General features: G+C 60.4%; 1 protein-coding gene across 1 annotated transcript; it reads right to left on the minus strand.

Annotated features, from left to right (window-relative positions):
* Positions 1-203: 203 nt before the first annotated feature.
* Positions 204-17,500, minus strand: ADAM11 (ADAM metallopeptidase domain 11). Its single transcript, XM_032871031.1, is given in 27 exon segments — positions 204-352; positions 995-1,085; positions 1,173-1,203; positions 1,205-1,288; positions 1,386-1,554; positions 1,646-1,765; positions 2,002-2,101; positions 2,327-2,390; positions 2,502-2,552; positions 3,080-3,160; positions 3,593-3,685; positions 3,796-3,867; positions 3,948-4,047; positions 4,546-4,597; positions 4,729-4,819; positions 4,924-5,008; positions 5,514-5,680; positions 5,856-5,927; positions 6,007-6,081; positions 6,445-6,512; positions 6,581-6,650; positions 7,048-7,120; positions 7,218-7,303; positions 8,273-8,339; positions 8,534-8,610; positions 16,694-16,869; positions 17,347-17,500. Coding segments are annotated over 27 exon segments (2,334 nt in total). The 5' UTR covers positions 17,417-17,500; the 3' UTR covers positions 204-303.
* Between the last annotated feature and the right edge of the window lie 458 nt (positions 17,501-17,958).

Below are 17,958 nucleotides of genomic sequence, written 5' to 3' on the forward strand. Positions count from 1 at the left end.
AGGCTCCCCTCCCAGGAGAACGGGGCTTCGGGGGACACAGCTCCAGGGCCCACCTGGACAGTGGTGATCTGGCAATTGGAAGGGCAGGAGGAAATGGACCAAGGCCTGGGAGGGCGGATGGGCAGGAGGAAGGGGCACGGGCAGGCTGAGGACTTTCTTCCCGGAGCGGGGCGGGGCTCTCCCACCCCTGTAGTGACACAGCAGGGAAGGGGGGAATCAGCCCCCAGCTCCCCATCAACAGAATGTGAGGTGACGAATGAGATGGAGGAGACAGGGACAGCGGGAGGGATGACGTGGCCGGCGTCACACTGCCCCCTGCTGGGTCGGGTCGTACCTTCCACGGCGGATGTTTCTTCAAGGAGCCAAGGAGAGGACCGGCAGAGAGAGAAAGGAAAAGGAGCCATCGGTGACCCTGCCCTTCTCTCAGGGAGGGCCTTCCTGGCTCCCATGAGACTCCTGGCCCCAAATATGGGCCAGGGTCCCCAGGACCGGCTCACTAATGACAGGCCTAGGGAGAGATGCCTGGGTTTGAGTCCTGACTTGGCAGGTCACTCCTCTGTACCATGAAGGCATTAGACCAGCTTGAGGGCCCCAGACCCAGATGCCCACAGACCACTGTGGGCCAGGTGGGGCCTCGGGACGGAGGACACACCCTGTTCCCACCAGTCCCTGCTCGGCTCCTCTCCACCGTCCTGGGATGCACTGAGGCCCAGTCTTCTCCTTTTGCAAGAGAAGCTGGGAATCAAGATTTGTTAATGTAAAATCTTTTGGTGTTTTTGGTTGTTTGCTTTTTTTTTTTTTTTTTTTTTAAAATGTCTTGGAAATGTGAGCAAAACAAGACCATGTGCCTGGCTCGGACTGTGATGTGTGAGCTCCGGCTTAGCTAACTTCTCAGGGAGGCCCCTCAGCTCCAACAGTCTGGGATTCTGATACCCCCCAAAACACCAAGGGATGGGGGGGCACATGTGCATGTGTGTGCACGTGTGTCTCTTACTTAAATCCCCAGCCCGTGCCTCCCAGGACGATGGCTGCGACCAGGACAGCCCCTGCGATGGAGCCGATGATGATGTTGGTGCCGCTGGGACCTGGGGAGGAAGGTAGGGTTCGGTTGGCAAGGACAGGCATGCAGAAGGGAAGAAACAGAGCCCCACCCGGGCCGGCTCCAGCCTCACCCTTGTATCTCTCTGTCTCCCCTGTGGGGGGGGGACGTGGGCAGGGGGTTGTGAATGCTGCAATCTTTGCCTGTCCAGTCTGGCTGACAGATGCACTTGCCTTCGTTGCTGCAGACCTAGAGGTGGGGTTGGCCCAGTAGAGGTGAGCGGTAGAGGGGGGGGCTGTCCCCTCTCGGGAGCCCCTCCCACCACCCCTGGCCTCCAGGCACCCACCCCGTGGTGGGAGCAGATCCTGCGTTCCCCGCTGCCAGGGCAGGTGCTGAAGTTGAAGGCCGAGGCTGGCAGGCACCGATGATCCAGGCACAGCATGTTGGGCCCGCAGGCTGTGCCATCTTCCACGTAACTCAGGTCGGAGCCATCAGCCAGCTGTACGTGGCCCCCCCTGAGGAACCGGCATAGCCAGCTTCAGCCCTTGCGCCCACCCCCATAATGGCTGCAAGCTGCCCCTCCCCAGGCATGGTCTCAGCCCATACCTGCAGTCCAGCTCCTTGCCCTGGTGGTAGAAGGTAACACTGTTGATGTCTCCCCCTAGGTCCCCCAGCCGAGGAGCTCCAGAGATGTTGACGCAGAGGAGGAAGCCACAGAGCACGTCCCTGTTGGGGCAGTATGAAGACAGTGGAGCCCCAAGTCTGACTTCCAATCCAACTGCTACTACTACTCCTGAACTTGAATCTGCCCTCTCCCCACCAACTGAATTTTCCCATATTCTCCACTGGGACTCCTAGGCTTGTCCTAGAACCTGCTGTGAACTCTGAAAACAAAAACCAAAAAACAAAACCCTCCTGGGTCCCAGAGCTGGGGAGGTCAACCAGGAGCCTTAGCAACTCACTGTTTATTGCACTGGATCCACCCTGACCCCTTGCGCCCACAGTTCCCACGCTCTGTCCCCTCCACGTTCAGCTTCTCATAGCAGAAGCGATCGGCAGCCGCTGTAAGGAGATGATGCCAGGTGTCACCCACTCACCCCAGAACCCACCCAGGACCTCAGGCCTGCACCTCCAGCACTCTGGCCTGACCCCCAATACAGCTGGGTCACTGAGATCCTGAGAGCCACACACTTGGTAGAGGTTATTTACCAGAACTTACCCCTCCCCAGCCTCTTGATTCTGGGTCCTCCAGTGTCTCCTCTCCCATAGCCCTAGCCAAAGACTCACCATGGCCCCAAAGGGCTTGGCACTGCCGATCCCGGGTTTTGCAGCGACCTCCATAGCAGCGGCCCTAAGGTACAAACAGGAGACAAGGGACTGAGACATTGAGTGGTCGGAATGGATAGAAGTCAAAAGATTGTTATTGAGCCAGAGGTCCAGAAGGGGAGGGGCCCTGTCATACCTGTTCATGATCGCAGTAGTAACCGTCCAGCTTGTGCAAGTTAGGGGGACACTGTGGACAGAGGGGCTGGTCTGAGCAGAGCAGCCCCAGAACTGAGAGTTGAAGATGAAGGGTTGTCAAATGCCCTCTCAGGGGCCTCATAGTAGTAGAGAGCTCTTCCAAGTCAAGAACAAGAGGTCTGGCTCAGAACTCAGACCACACAGGTTGGCAAGTCCCATAGCCTCTCCAATCTCCCTGTTTCCTGTAACTACTTCACAGGGCTGGGAGAACTTAATGCCACGTATTGAGGACTTAAGAGATGTTAACTAATAATATCATACACTCTGATCCCGAGCGCACACCAACCCCGTGCCAGGCCCTTGGAACCCCAGCCAGACTATTCTGATTTAATGACGTTAGGAGCAAAACCAGGAGGCATGAAGAACTCGTTTCACAGGCCAGGAAAACGAGGCTGACCAGCGGCGGCGACGCCAGCAGCAGAGCGGAGGGGCGCAGATAACAATAGCCCCGCGGAGCCAAACCTATAAGGATCGGGGTTGCCTAGCCCGGGACCCTCAGGGCGGCTGGGCTGGACGGACCTGGCTGGAATCCCCGGTGCAGGTCTCCGCGATGTCGCACTCGTTCACGGCCTCTCGACAGGACACACCCCGCGGCTCGTACTGGGAAGGGGATGCTTCGCAGCTCAGCCCAGAACCGCGGACTCCGCGCCCGCCTTCCCCGAGGCCCGCCCCTGAAGCCTCGCCCCTGGAGCTCCGCCTCTCCTAAGGCCTGGGTACTCGGCTCCTCCTCGCCCCGCCCCCTGCCGGCCCAGACGGCACCGCCCCCAGGCCGGCTCACGGTCCCGCCCCTCCCACCACCACCGGGTAGGTGCCCCGCCCCGTTTCTTATAGCCCCGCCTTCAACAGGCCCTTGGTGGCTCACGCCCCGCCCTTCTCCCTCTCCATTGGCGCTTTCTTCGCCTCAAGTCCCGCCCCTACATGTGCCCCGCCTCCAGCGGCTCCTCCTCCCTAAGTCCCGCTCCTAATCCGAATGTCCGCTGCCAGGCCTCCTGGTACCGCCTCCATCCCAACCCGGCGGTAGGTGCCCCTCACCTTGCAGCGGCGACAGCAGAGTCCGTCGCTGCACATGGCGTCGTGAGTCAGGGTGCATTTCTTGCAGCAGTTCCCGCCCGCCCGGCTGCACTCCTGAGGGATGCGGGGACAAGGGGAGGGAGGTGGTTAAGCCTTGACCTTCCTCACCCAGACCTTCTCTGGCGCGCCCCGGTCCCGCACCTGGCGCCGTACCCGTCTCTCACCTGCACCGAGCCACAGTCGCACTCCTCCCCCGCCTCCACGAAGCCGTTCCCGCACTCAGGCGGGTCCAAGAGCTGGACGGGGAAGCGGTGTCGGAGTCTGGTCGGGACCTTGCCCAAGCCTCACTCCCACATCGCCGCCCTGGGGCTGGTACCTTGAGGGGCTTGTTGAAGAGGCAGCTCCCGCCTCCCTCCTGCAGAAACTGGTTGTACTCGTCGATGCTGCAGCGCGAAAACTTGCGAGGCAGGTAGAACCTGGGCAAGAGTCAGGGGACCGAGCTGCTGAGCCCCGCCGCTCTCGCCCCTTCTCAAGACTGGGGATGGGATGCACGGGGGGACTCGGTGACCATCTCGAGGAGGCTGAGGATCTATGTGCCCGGCAACAGTACGATCAGCCTCCTGCCTGCCCATCAAGCGGAAGTGGACAAGGGAGGTACTCCTGTCACCTTCCCGAAACCTCAGGACGGCTCAGAGTTGGATGTTGCAGAGCTGAGGGGAGAAGGTGCCTCCACGTGAGGCTCTGGCGGCTCCCAGTGGCCACAGCGCACACTACAGGCTGCCAGTTTCTGTGTGCTGGGCGGGGGGGGGGTGGGGGGGATGGACACTGTGGGTCTCCTTGGGCAGGGTCCTCAGAAAACTGGGCCCAACAAGCTAGGCATCTTGAGGCCACTGGGTCCAAGACTGCTGCCCAGTGCTCCCTATGGTTCTCCCTCGCCCAAGACCCTGCCCTCGACTGTCCCCAAGAAAACTCACCCTGTGTCTTCCATGATGCAGCCCAGCCAGTTGTCCGGACATTTGCAGTCCCCTGAGAGGGAGCAGATGGATGTAAGGGAGGGTGGAGGGCTACCCCCCTCCGACGGACACCCTCTTCACTTCTAAGGTTGCTGGGAGTGGGTCTGGGCTAGTAGTGGGGCCGCATGGGGTCTCCTTTGATACCTGCTGAGCTCCGGTGTTTATTCCACATCATGCCCAGGTTCTGCCCCAGCGTCTGGGCCAAGGTCACTGCCATGGCACCCATGTTGTCATACTTGGGGTGAGGAAGATGGAGCACACAGATGTTTGCATCCCTCGTGCCCTTCACATCTCCCTGTGGCCCCCACCCCCACCCCAGCCATGTCCCACAGTTCTCACCTCGTTCACACCTCCACCCCTGGACAGGGAGCAGATGCCCCCCACGTAGGCAGCCCCACTACTGGCACTCTGGAAAGTCCTGCCCCTGGAAGGGAGAGGGTTGTCAGGAGAACCCCGTGCCCTGCCCACAGTGGCTTCCCTAGGCTGAGAGGGGCAGACTGCGGAGCCTCCCACACTACAGCCCTCCCTCAGGGAGGGGAGCCCATCTCATGAGGCAAACCCCTTCCTCTCTTTGGGTTTGTTTGCCCATGAGCCACGTGAGAGGCTCCTATGAGATCATCTCTAATGACAAGGACCGTCTCTCAGATTTTTTTTTCCTTCTATCTGAGCACTGAGTCCCTGAGGAAGGGATGCTGGGACAGTTTGAAAGGAGAAGAGGGGACAAAAGGGGAGATGATAGGCAGAAGAAGATCAGTGGGGACTGGAAAAAGATGCATCAGCCTAAAATACAGGGGGAGATGCCCAGCCTGTGGCAAGTGGCTGGGGGGCTGGTGCAAGGTGAGCCCAGTTCCCAGACCCTGCAGGAGCCCCCGGCACAGAGCGAGCAAACAGCAGAGGCTGGTGGGACCCGGGTGGCGTGGGGGACTCACGAGAAGAGATGGGTGGCATCACTGGGCTCAGGGAGGCCCTCCCGCCGATAGACCATGAGCCGGGCTAGGGTCTCCAGGAGGTCATCCTGCACCTGGATCTTGTCCCCATCTGCCCACGTTTCCATGGCAACCAGCACGATGCGGGTATTGAGCTGCTCCTTGTACATCTGGGCCCCGAGGGAAGAGGAGGAGGGTGGGGGCACAGGGCTGGAGGAGGGCCTCAGTCTGTCTCTCCAGGAAGTGGGGATCAGGGGCTGCTAGGGCCCTCCAGAGCTCACCCCAAGCACGTGTGCAGCGGGGCGCTGGCAAGGGAGGGGAGGGAAGGGAAGGGGGGTGGCTCACCACATCTGCCAGGTTCACAACGGACTTGGCAAAGTTGCTGGTGAGGACCACCGACTGGCGCATCTGCTCAAACTGGGAGGAAAGAGAGTGGGCGCAGGGCCAGGGTACTTCTGGCCCCCCTCCCCGAGTTGCCCCTAGGCTGAGAACTTACCAGCTGGTGATCGTTGACCACGATCAGCTCCACATACTTGGTCTCACTGTGCACAGTAGGGTGGCCCCGGCGGACCTGGGCGGTGGGTGGGCACTTGGGATCAGTCCCCTCCATGCCCAGCATCGGGGCCAAGCCATGGGCAGACTCGGGGTGCTGAACTCCAGTCAGGGATAATGCTAGTCCCCCCACTGGTGGGGGTCCCCTCCTCACCCCCAGCCTTGGTAAGAGGGCAGGCAGCCTCAGTTTGTCTGTAATTCAGGCGGGTGTAGACACAGGCATTAGGAAATGGGGTCGGGGGCTTCCTCTCATGTGTGGTACCCTGGCCCCCAGCCACATTGGTCTGAGCCCTCCTTTGCCCCCATCATGGATGGGGTGTCCTTCTGCTCTGGACCACAGCCTGGGGTCTCTGCAGCCCGAGGTCTGTGCGGGCCCCCGTACCTGCCTTTTCCTTCTCAGCCTCGGCCGGTTCACAGGAACAGAATGAGCAGGGGCAGCAAATAGGCAGCCTGGGGGGAGGGGACAAGTGAGGGGGGCACACCCGGCCCCCTCCCCAGCCCCACTTTCCCTCCCTTACCTGGTTCCCTGCATCCGAGAGGGGCTGGGAGGAGAGGGGTCCGGTAAATGAGGTGGGGAAGGGGTCCCTGAAATGAGGGGGAATTAATTCTTGGGGGGGGCCGACCAGGTCTGCTACTGAACCCAAATGGGGGACAGCTCCAGCCCTTCCCCCCACCCCATCCCAGGGTGACCCAGAACTGGCCAGAGCTCCCATGTCGGATCTGATCTCCCAGATGCTCAGATTCCAGGGTCAAGACCTGGGGGCGCCCTGAGAGATAGGGGCAAAGGACACTGGAGCCTGATGGGAGGTTACTTGGGGGACAGAGGGGACATTGGAGCTGAGGGCACAGAGGGAGGGAACCAGAGCTGGGGTGACTGAGGAGGGCAGTAAGTCTGAGGTTACCAAGGGAGGAGGTGCGACAGCCATTGGGACAAGCCATGGGGATGCGCAAATGCGTAGCTGGGGACTGTGAGGGGCTCACCTGGGGGGGGTTCCTGAGACCTGGCCATCTCACGGGGCTCCACGATGTAGGTGAAGCTCCCATCAGAGAAGACCCCACTGCAGAGAGAGGCACAGGTCCCCACCATGCATCCCGGGGCCAGGGAGGAAGGCTCTTCCCTTCCCCCCCTCCCGCTCCCTCCCTGCCCATACTCACTGCAGCCCCTGGCAGGTGGAGAGGGCGGCAAAGGAGTGGGGGTTCCCTCGGAGCTTCCCCTGGTAGTAGCAGTGGTCCCTGGCCCCCTGGGGGATCAGCAAAACATGAGCAGACATGAAGACAGGAGGAGGGCTGAGGGTCGGTGTGGGGTCTCAGGGTGCCCCCGCGGATCGGGAGCCTGGTCCTACTCTGGATGCACTCCTAGTTTGCTCTTTCACCTGGGCCGGTGCCTAGTCTCTGGGCCCCCTTCCCTCCCCTACAAGATGAGGAAGTTGGGCTACATCAGTGGTTCTCAGCATTTGGGGGTGCTGGTGCGGGGTTCATCGATTCCTCTGAGAAGAAGAGCTAGCACTCTGGTCGGGCTCTGTTCTGAGCACTCACCGACAAGCGCCCCGAGTTTATGAGAGCTGTGGGCTCAGCCCTAGCACTCACACAAGGGCACACACGGCGTGTTCACAGACACCACAGCCTCTGCGGACTGCCCCCAGACACGGTCTGTGGCTGAGCAACCGTAAGTGCCATGTGTCCTCGGGGCCAGGGCGCTCGGGTCAGAGGGGACAAGCACCCCCTCCCTGCTCCTGAAGAATTACTTGTGCTCTAGTTCCTGAGCTGGCTCGTGGGGGTGGGGGGGGAGAGGCTATTTATAGACACTCATTCATCTTTGCTCAAGCCCCTGGGCCTCTGGGGCTGGGACCCTCGTGTCCCAGGCAGCCAGGACTTCCCAAGGCCTTGGTGCTGAGTAAGAAGGGCATTTCCCCAACTGCCACCTCTGAGAAAAGTCTGGACAGGGAGCAGGAGGGTCTTTGAAAGCCTTGGAGTCAGGCAGAGAGGCCGGCTGGCAGTCCACGCTGCAGTGGGGAACTGGGTGAAGGGAGCTCAGGTTCCACACTGTTCAACACGCCGCTCAGACTCCAACCCTGGGGGCCTCCATGGGGAGAGATGGAGGGTCCCAAGGGGCTGGGCCCACCCAAGTATAGAGTATCCCTTGGATCCCATCTCCACAGATCACCTGTCCCTTCATTCCACCTCCCCTGGCCCCTTCCAAAGGCACTCACGGTGTTGTGCTGGGTTGTCCCCTCCCGGCTAAAATGACGTTCCACATATTGCGAGGAGAGGAGGTGACTGAAACAGACAGAGGTGGGGCAGGAGGAAGGAGGGGGTCCGTGCTGGGGGCCAGGTCAGTTTTGGGCTCCACCGCAGCTCCGATCTAGGTCCCTTGACCCGGCCTTGTCCCCATCTCCTCACCCAGCCAGGTCAAGGCCATGTCTTGCCCACCCGCCTGCTGCCCTTCCTTCTAGGCTCAAGGCCACACTCACTGGTTCAGCTCCAGGTCCAGAGTGAAGTTTGTGTTGAAGGCCGGGATGACGAAACTCACTTGGGCCAGGTGGACGGGCTGGGGGTGGGAGGGCGGCAGAGGGGAGTCAACCCAGGGAACCTCAGAACAAGTTGTTGCGCTGGGGAGGGGATGGCCCAGCCCAGCAGCTAAGGGAACCATTGATTTGGCGAGAAAGAGCTCATCTTCCTCTGAGACCCTGTTCCTTTCCTGGGGGCAGGGGCAGGTGTATGCATCCCAGGGCACAGCCCACCCTCAGCCAGGGCATGGTGAGCAGCATGGGAGGCAGGTGCCAGCCCACCCTCTCTGGTGTAGGAGGCCCCCAGGGCCGGTCTGAGTAGCAGGGATGGAAATCAATTCAGCCCACCCGCTGCTTCGGGTCAGGCCCTCCCTGCTGTTGGCAGGGCCAGCTCTGCCCTCACTTCAGGGAGCCCCCAAAAGTACCATGGAAAAGGGGCAAACTGGAGATGGGGTGCAGGGTGACCCCCGGACCCTATAAACTGGGCTCCTCTCTCCTGCCTCCGGGGCCCAGCCTCCATTTATGGAGAAAGCTCAGACTTTGCAGACAAGGTGGTGTGGGTTAGAATTGGAAGCTGGAGCAGATGCCATCCTGTCAGGAGGAAAGAACTTGGCTCCTCTACCCCAAAGTCCATTGCCCTCTGCCTTGCCCAAAGCAGCTCATCTTTAATATTTCAATCCCATGGTTAATTTTTAAACACGGAAGTTTTCCTGATAAATTTTTCAAAGGGGCCTTTGCAGTGGGGCTGGGAGGCTCCAGGTTGTCATGGCGACGTACCAGGTCTGAGCAAGATGGCTGCCCTACCCCGTCTGGGCACCCAGCTTCCACGGGGAGTGGGGACTCCAGGCCTGAAGCTCATGTGCCTGGAGAAACAGTGACCTTAGGAGAAGAAGGGGCAGGAGAGTCTGAGCTCAGGGGATAAGGGGGGCTCTCATGTCCCCACTCCAGGTCTCATCACAAAAGACCCGGGGAAATATATCAAGGTCCTGAGAGGGACTAGAGCCTTCTCCACACCCTTATTCATTTCGGAAGACTGAAACCCAGACCGCCCCGGTGAGGGTCCCACCACTGGGCTGTGCAGGTGTGAGGCTTTTGTCTGCTGCCTTTTTCCTGGGCTGCAGGACGGAAGGGAGCCCCAAGGTCACGAAATCTCATAGCCTGTGCTAGTTGGCTTCCTTATCAACCACCTAGATTTCTCATTTTTACTAAGTGCTATTATGTGCCAGGCACTGTTCAAAATACAAGTATTATCATATTTGATCTTCACCACAAGCCAGGGGGACAGATGTCCCTGCTACCCTCCTCTGGCAGACAGAGGACAGAGGACAGAAGGACACAGAGCCTAACTAACTTGCCCAAACTCACACAGCTAAGAAGTGGTAGAACTGGGATTCAAGCCTGCAGAATCAGCTTCCAAGGCCTTCTCACCCCAAAGGTGGAGCAAGATGAAAATGGCCCATTGTCCATGAGAGGCCCTAGGAGAGGGGGGCTGAGGTGAGGTGAAGGGTCAGAGCTCGGGTAGGCAGCCCTCTGAGCTCCAAGGACACTGACTCAGCCCATCCCAGGCTGACTGAGCTCAAAGCTCTATCCCAAGCCCCCAGAGCGTCGATCAGACTTGAAACAGAACATCAAGGACAAGGAGTCACTGCTTTCCTCTTCCTGCCCTGGCCTGGACAATCTCTGCTTTCTCCTTGCCCCTGGGCCTGGACTACCCTTACCCTTCCCACCCCATGCCCTTGGCTTGCACTGTCCCTGCCCTCCCTCTCCTGTCCTCTCTTGGGCCTGGTCTATCTCTGCCTTCCCCACCCATCCCCGCCGGGTCTACCTCTGCCCTCCCCTCCCTCAGGTCTGTACCCACTTGTTCTTTCTGCCCCCCACCCCAACTCATAAGCCCCCATCCCTGCCCCTACTGGCCCCCCAGAGGAGCAGTCCGTCCTGGCCCCTTGCCTTGAGCCCACTCTCTCAAACTGTACCGCTTCAGAGATGATCTAGCAGCCTCCCTGGGCCTCAGGTTTTCCCACTGAAAATGGTACGATGAGCCCAGAGAGACACAAGGCTGTGAAGCAGGCTTGGGTGGTGAGGGTCATCCCGGGCCAGGAGAAGTCTGGCAGCATCAGCCCTCGTGCTAGCAGAATGTCCACCACTCAGGAAGTCAGTAAGCTCACCCCTACAGCCTCCCCCATCTCTGGGGAAAGCCCAGACTGTTGGAAGAGCAGACACAAGGTCCTTCCTGTCCCCACCACCTCCCACAGCCTCATTCTTCCCCACCTGCGAAAGCCGATCCAGGCCAGATAAGGGCACTGGCTGCTGGGGCTGGGGTCTGGGCGCTGGGCGCTGGGCGCAACAGGAGGCAGGCCCAGGAAGGGTTGGGGAGCCACCAAAGGTGCGGGAGGAAGGGGAGGGAATTCAGAAGGCTGGGCAAGGGCTACATGGGGCAACCCCTGTCTGCAGGAAGAGAAAGATCAGGCAAACCCGCTTCAGTCCCCAGGAACTCTGTACCCCAGGCAGCTGGGGCGGGGGCTCCTCCTGGCATCAGACTCCTAAAACCCCCACCCACACCCCTCACCTGAGGGCCTGAGTTCTAGCAGAGCCAAACCACTCCTTGCTTGGTCCACCTCCTGCCCCTGACCTGCCCCTGACCTCTCCCATTATCCCTCAGTTTCTCCCTTGGGAGCCCCTCCTGTCCCCTGCCTCCCGCCCACCCTCCTCCATGCCCAGCTCAGCACTGCTGGTGACTGGCCGGCCGGGCCTCGACCCCGTGCCCTGCTCTTGCCTCTCGCTCCCCGGCCATCCGGCTCTCACGTGCCCTGGCTCATTGGATCTCAACCCGCCCAGGTCACCTGGTGATCATTTTACAAATGGGAGGCCAAGGCTCAGGGAGAGACACTTGGAGGTGACTGGCCCAGGGCCATGCTGGGGAGGTGTGGGGTCAGATCTTAGCCCCGGGCTGGAGTTCGCGTCTGCCCTGGCAGCCGGGCCACCTGGCTTCAGTGACTTTGCCCTGCCCGAGGCTCTCTTGTCAACAGCCTGTCCACCCCCTAGGCATTGGCTTATGCCCCATATTGGGCTCAACCAGATTCGGGATGCAGAAGGAAGGAGGCAAAAATCCCATTAAAGTCCCAGAATCATAAATACAGACTCCAGGCCTCTACCCTATACTCCCAGAATCACAGTCTTGGGAAGGGGGAGACTGAGGACCTCAGGGTTCTCAGATGCTCCAGTAAATTCGAGTGTCCAAGCACTGTCCTTTAAGCTGTCACCCCAAATCCCTCCTCTGGAACCCCCATCTTCTCCCATGGCTTTCCCCTCCTCCTCCTCATCCACAAAGCCCACACCCCGCAACACACAGAGGGCTGTGGCCCCTCTACTCCTAGGCCTTTAAGCACACACAGGGTTCTGGACATCTCTGATCACCGATTCAACTTTTCACAGAACATGCCCATCTTCTTCCCGGCCCAGGAGCTCAACACACATGTTGAATGGAAAAGCATCAGAAGGCCTGAGCCTCAGTTTCCCTACTGGTAAAATGGGGTTGTCATGAGGGTTAGATGGAAGCCATTCTTAACGCATTATTATCACAAGGACTAGTAATCATAATCAGAACAGCTGAAGAATGAAGTGTAAATGTTCCAGCTGAACAGGGCTTTGAGGAACTAGATGAACCACATGGGCTGGGTCGTGGCAGATGGCGGGGAGCCAGAGACCCAGGGACCCCACCTGGAAGATGTCCCCTCCCCACAGCAGCTGTGCTCCACGATGTGCTGGAGCTCAACTGATCAGCGGGACAGTGGGACTCCCAGACAGAGCAGCTGAACAAATTTCTGATAATGGGATTTGACCTACATTTTTGAGGACAGAGTCACTTCCTTAGAGGGTCATAAGTCCCTCTGGGGACAGACTCTGGGCAATGGAGCCAGGAGGGGGGTGATCAGGCGAGGCCAAGCCCGCAGGCCAGAGTCTGGTTGGGGAGAACTCAAGACTCTTGTCTCATTGTCCCTACCCCTACCAGCACCACCCGGAGCCCGAAAGGTAACCCCCAAATGTCCAGGCTTCTGTTTCAGACACCCGCCCTCATGCAGGTGCCAGCTGCCTGCACCCAGCCACCGATACTCCGGAAGAAGGGAGGCCTCACAGATGTTGAACATCTGTTCTTGCCAGATCCTAGGCAGGACACCTAACACACATCATCGCCTCTGATCTTCCAGGCAGCTTGGCAAAATGGAGTTGACTCTTAGCCCCATTTTATGGATTAGGAACGTGGGATTCAGAAGGCAGCAGAACCAGGAGCCACCAAGGCTGCTCCCCCCACCCCACAAAGCCTTTCAGACCCAAGCTTAGTCTCCTGAGTGAATGATCTCATCACTCAACCTCATGGCCGGGCTCACAGCTGGGCTCAGTTCATGCCCCTTGCCTCTGCAGAGCAAGTGGGGGGTCCAGCACAAGTCTCAGGGGTGGCTTCCGGCCACCAGCCCCCCTGGGGAACCGCCTCCTGCCTCCAATCCCAGGACAGAGCTGTGACCTTGGCTGCACAGACCAAGCATGGCCATGGCCCTAGTGGGGTATGAGGGCTCCAGGCACAAGAGCCTGTGGCTCCCTGCTGAGGACTGCCATCTAGTGAGGGCTGGGGACTGAGCCTTGCTGGATTGGCCCCAATCACCTACAGCAAGAAAACACAAACACTGAAACACACACCCTCCACCAGGGGCTTCGGGGGTAGCATTTCCAGTAAATGTGGGTCTGGACAGCTTTCATAGGAGCTCACCCCAGTGACTAGGGTCTCCCCTCCTCTGTCTGACTCTGATAAGTCTATCTCCTAGGCTTGGAGCCTGGAACCTCTCCACCCCCTATCCTTTTTGCTTCCCCACATCCTGCCCTTTTCTTGGTTCTGAAGGAGTCTGGGTTTCCCTAGGGGGCAGACATGACCCACACAGCAGCTCTGGGTTGACTAGAAAAAGAGTCCCCTCAGAAACATGTAGCTGCGTGAGCCCACAGATTTCATTCAGTCCACTTGCCTGGGCTCCCTTGTGCAGTGAACAACCAGCCCAACTGCACATGGTGACCCTGCTTGTTCTTCTGTCTCAACCTTCAGCTTTAGGGTCCCTGTGACCACAAGTTTCTGTACTTCCAGAAACTCCTCCACTTCTCTGGGCCTTAGGCCCAGCCTGCTTCCAAACTGGACAAAAGCAAGGTGTTGAGAGCAGTGGTGAAGAGAGCAGAGGGTCCCCGTGACACCTCTCACTCTCTCTACCCCTGAGCGGGAGGCAGGCGGGCTCAGAGTATCAACCTGGGGCATCAGCCTTGACTCAGCTACTTAAGTGCTGTGTCACCTTCCTTGTTACTTGACCTCTCTGTGCCCATCTCCCCACATGTAAAATGGGAATAATTACAGCCCCTTCTCCTACAGCTGTGATGATCATTAAATATCTCAATATGTGGAAAGGCATAACACTGTCTGCCCCAGTAAGGGCCCAATAAATTGTCATTTCTCTCGCTTCTAATTCTTTCCTCGCTGCCTTCCTCCCCTCCACACCCCCGTTCCACCCCAAACCCAGGAGCCCTCAGCACACAAAACCCTTTCCTATCACCACCTCCAGGAGGTGGATGAGGCCGAGATTAATGTTACCATCATCCCAATTTTAGGGATCAGGAAGCTAGGCCTCAGACAGGTGACGGGACCCAGCCAGAGCAGGTGAGTGCCTGAGGTCCCCCCACCCAAGTCCTGCCAGCCAGAGTGCTCCCCCAGACTCGCCACCTGATCCACAGCAAAGAGAGATCTTGCCGCTGCCCCAGCACCTCGCTGGGCCCAAGGTCCCAAACCGATGCAATTATTCTGGACAGAGCCCAACGGCGCCAGGGCGTGGCACTTCCGGTTGGGACAGGGGCTCAGGGCCTCTCAGGCTCCACCCTCAGCCTCCGACGGTCCAAGGCCAGAAGGGCTTCAGGGAGAAACGCTGGGTGGGAGCAGAGGGTTGTAGTGTCTCCTTCCAGTAAGGGGGAAAGATTCTGGACATGACTTTTTGCCCCCCTTGGCCTTCTTCCATCTTGCGGGTGGTGTTGCCCCGGTGCCAAAACAGATCCCTGGAGGCGGAATGGTGCGGTGGGAAGCACCTGGTCTTGGAGAGAAACGTTCTACTGCTTGAGATCTGATGGACTATGAGCAAGTTACTCAACCTCTCTGAGCCTCAGTTTGCTCATCTGTAAAATGGGCAGGCAAAAGTTGACCTGCTTTGCGGAGTTGTGAGAAATTCACCTCAGGGGAGACTGAGTTTCAGGTGAGGCAGGGCTACGATTCCCCTAGGGAGGCTGCAGGGAGGTCCCTGGAAAGGCTCAAGGCTAGAGAGACCCCCACTGGAGGTGAGCACTGCCCCACAGATCCATGAACCCTCCACTCCTACCCTCACCCCCTCAGACACCTTGTTGGCCACATCCAGACTTGGTCACTCACACATATGCCACCCACTCACCCAGCAGAACGACACCCAAAGAGACTCCCCTATCATCTCCAAACCCAACGCATCAAGCCCAGCTCCACCCATCCTGGTCCCCCCACACAGTCCCAGGCACTATCATAGCCCGGAACCACCCCCCCACTCTCCATCCAGGAAGGACTAGGCTGAGGGAGCTCTCCATTCTTCATCTCTACCTGTCCCCTGCCTTCGTCCCTCACCTCCCTCTGACCCCACCACAACATTGCTCCATCTTCCATCTGGATTTTCCCTGAAGCACCCGCCAGGGGCCCCAGCAGTCAGGCTGGGCGGTCAACTCCTAGCCAACACAGGTGCACAGTTCTGGGGGGAGGGGTGACCCCAAGAAAGAAAGCTGGACCAAGGACCAAACCCAGCCAGGACACCCCATCTCTGGTCTTGGGACCATCCCTGCAGCCCATCTCCCACCCCCTCCAAGGAGCCTGAGCAGACATTGAAGGCTGCCTCCAGTCCCTTCCCTCTCACCCCTGCCCACAGCAACCCACCCCCACCCCCACCCAGGTCTGCCTGCCCAGGACCATTAAGTACCCCCTCCCCCTCCCTGCCTTGAGTGATGGTCCATCTATTATGCATGCTGCCTTCCTGCTCCATTCCATTTCCCGCCTATCCCCCTGCACCCCCCCCTCACAAACCCCTCCACCCCCCCTAAGGGCTTTTAACCAAGTACATTAGGCAGGGCCAGATGCCAGTCTGACAGATGTCGGTAATGCTAGCCTCCGTTTCCCTCCTTCCTCCCTTTGCCCAGCCCAATTTACTTCCCACCACTCCCAGCTGCCAAAACTTCCCAGGCTGTACCCCTCCTCGGAGTCTCTCCTCTACACCTCTTATTCCTGCCAGGCCTTTGCCATCTCGCCATCCGCTGCCCCCGGTTGGCCTGGCTAACTTTCAGCTTCCAGCTCCTGGAGAGCCGAGGCACACTGAATGAATATTCCATCTGGGTAATTATTATTCACATGATATTAATTAATTATTAATTGCAATTAATCTCCTTCATTCCTAACCTTCCTCTGGGAGGCAGGAGGGGCCTGGCAGCTGAAATGGACGGGGGAGGGGGCCGAGGGGTGTTGGGGAACAGGGCTGGTGGAGTTGGCATTTGTGGGTGATCTTGGGGCCTCCAACCTTTTTCCAAGGCTCCACGCTCAGTGAGGACAGCAAGAATTGACAAGCCTGTCCGTGCACGGAGGGAAACTGAGGCAGGAGCGAGCATGGAGCTTTTCCAAGAAAGCCCTCGGAGGGCGGCCGTGAGGAGAAACAGGAGCCCTACTTAATCCTTGCCTGGGCTCTTAGCGGCCTCTCCCTGCCTCCTACTGCCCTGCCCAAACCCCATTTGATGTAGAACCACTTGCTCTGGCAGGAGGGGAGTGGGGGCTGGTAGAAGGCTGACCCAAAGCTGGACTGAGTCCTCATTCCAGGGTCCACAAGGGCAGGGGATCCCCATGATGATTGGAGGGGGGCCTGGAGTGAGGTGGGTGCTTCCCACTAGTGGGCTCCAGCACCCACCTGGTAGGTAGCCCATTGTACAGAAGGAGAAGCTGCAGGAGCCAGCTTGGGGAGTGGGGGCAAACCCTGGCTGTGGGGGCCCTTCCTTGGGTTCCAGGCCTGCTTCAGCCCCCTGGCCTCACCACCCAGCCCCACTCACCGGGCCCCCTGGTGGCTCCTGGCGGACCCTGGTGTCCAACTGCTGCTTTCGGACCTCTCCCCCGGAGCTCTCTCCCACCAGACGGCTGGGCTCTGTGACCTCAGGGGCTCCCGGTTGCCCCAAATGGGGTGAGACCCGCCAGCGCAGAGCTCCGAAGGGACCCCGGGTCCCAAGACCTGGGGAGACAAGGCCAGAGCTGCAGGCGGATGCCCACCGAGGGGCAGGAGACTTGGGACTGGGGTGAGTCCACCTCATCCCCCCCACGCTGGTGTGGCCCTTGGAGCCCTGGGTGGGGGGTAGGGGGGTGATCTGGGTGGGAGGACCTGCTCCCCTGCAGAGGGAAGAGCCCGATGGGGAGGGGACAGGAGCTTCCCTCCTGCCGGCCCGTCACGACTGCCCCCCCACCCCAACCCGCAGAGACCTGCAGAGTCCGCCGGCCGGCGGCAGGGGGCTGGCCGCGGTGGGGCGGGCCAGATGGGGACAGGTGGGTGCACGCGCTCTCCCTCCTCCCTACCCCCCACCCCCCCCCCGCTCGGACCTGCTGTCACCCAGAGCACTGCAGGAAAATGTGGCTGCAGCAGAAAGCGCCGCAAAACCCGGGGCGGGGGTAGGGAGGGCGCCGGGGCCGGGGCGGCCGGGCGGGGGGCACTCACCGGGCGGGGGGAGCCGCGGCAGCAGCAGCAGCAGCAGCGCCGCGAACGCCCAGCGCCGCAGCCGCCTCATGGCTCGCTCATAATCCTCCGGCTCCGGGGGCTGCGGCTGCGAGCGGCGCGGCGCGGGCGGGAGGAGGCGCGGGCGGGAGGCGCGGCTGCGGGAGCCGCGGGCGGGGGCGCCGGCCGGGCGGGGGGCGAGGCTGGCGGCGGCGGCGGGGCGGGCGCCCGGCTCAGCGCGCTCCGGCCGCGGCCATCCCGGCGGGGCGGCGGGCCGGGTTAAGAGCGGAGCGGCGAGCACGTGAGCCCAGGGCCCGCCCCCGCCCCCCGCGGGCCCCCCCAGGCCGGGCAGGGCCGGGGCCGCCGCGACGGGAGGACAAAAGAGGAGCCGCCCGGAGACCGGCCTGCCCGCGGCTCCTCGTGGGGCCCTCTCGGCAGGTGCAGGTTGGGGCGCGTCCGTCCCCATCCCGCGGACCCCGCCCCTCGCCCCCCAGGCCACCCCTCACTGGGGGACCCCGGAGTACCTGTGGGTCGGCAGAAGGGAGGCAGGGAACATGGGGACCCCGGCTTCTGAGCCGGTGAGGTCCGTCTGGGGGACCCGCGCGGTCGAGGTGC

Source organism: Lontra canadensis, unplaced genomic scaffold (assembly GCF_010015895.1).
Source record: "Lontra canadensis isolate GAN:19392208 unplaced genomic scaffold, GSC_riverotter_1.0 scaffold41, whole genome shotgun sequence".
NCBI classification, from domain to species: domain Eukaryota; kingdom Metazoa; phylum Chordata; class Mammalia; order Carnivora; family Mustelidae; genus Lontra; species Lontra canadensis.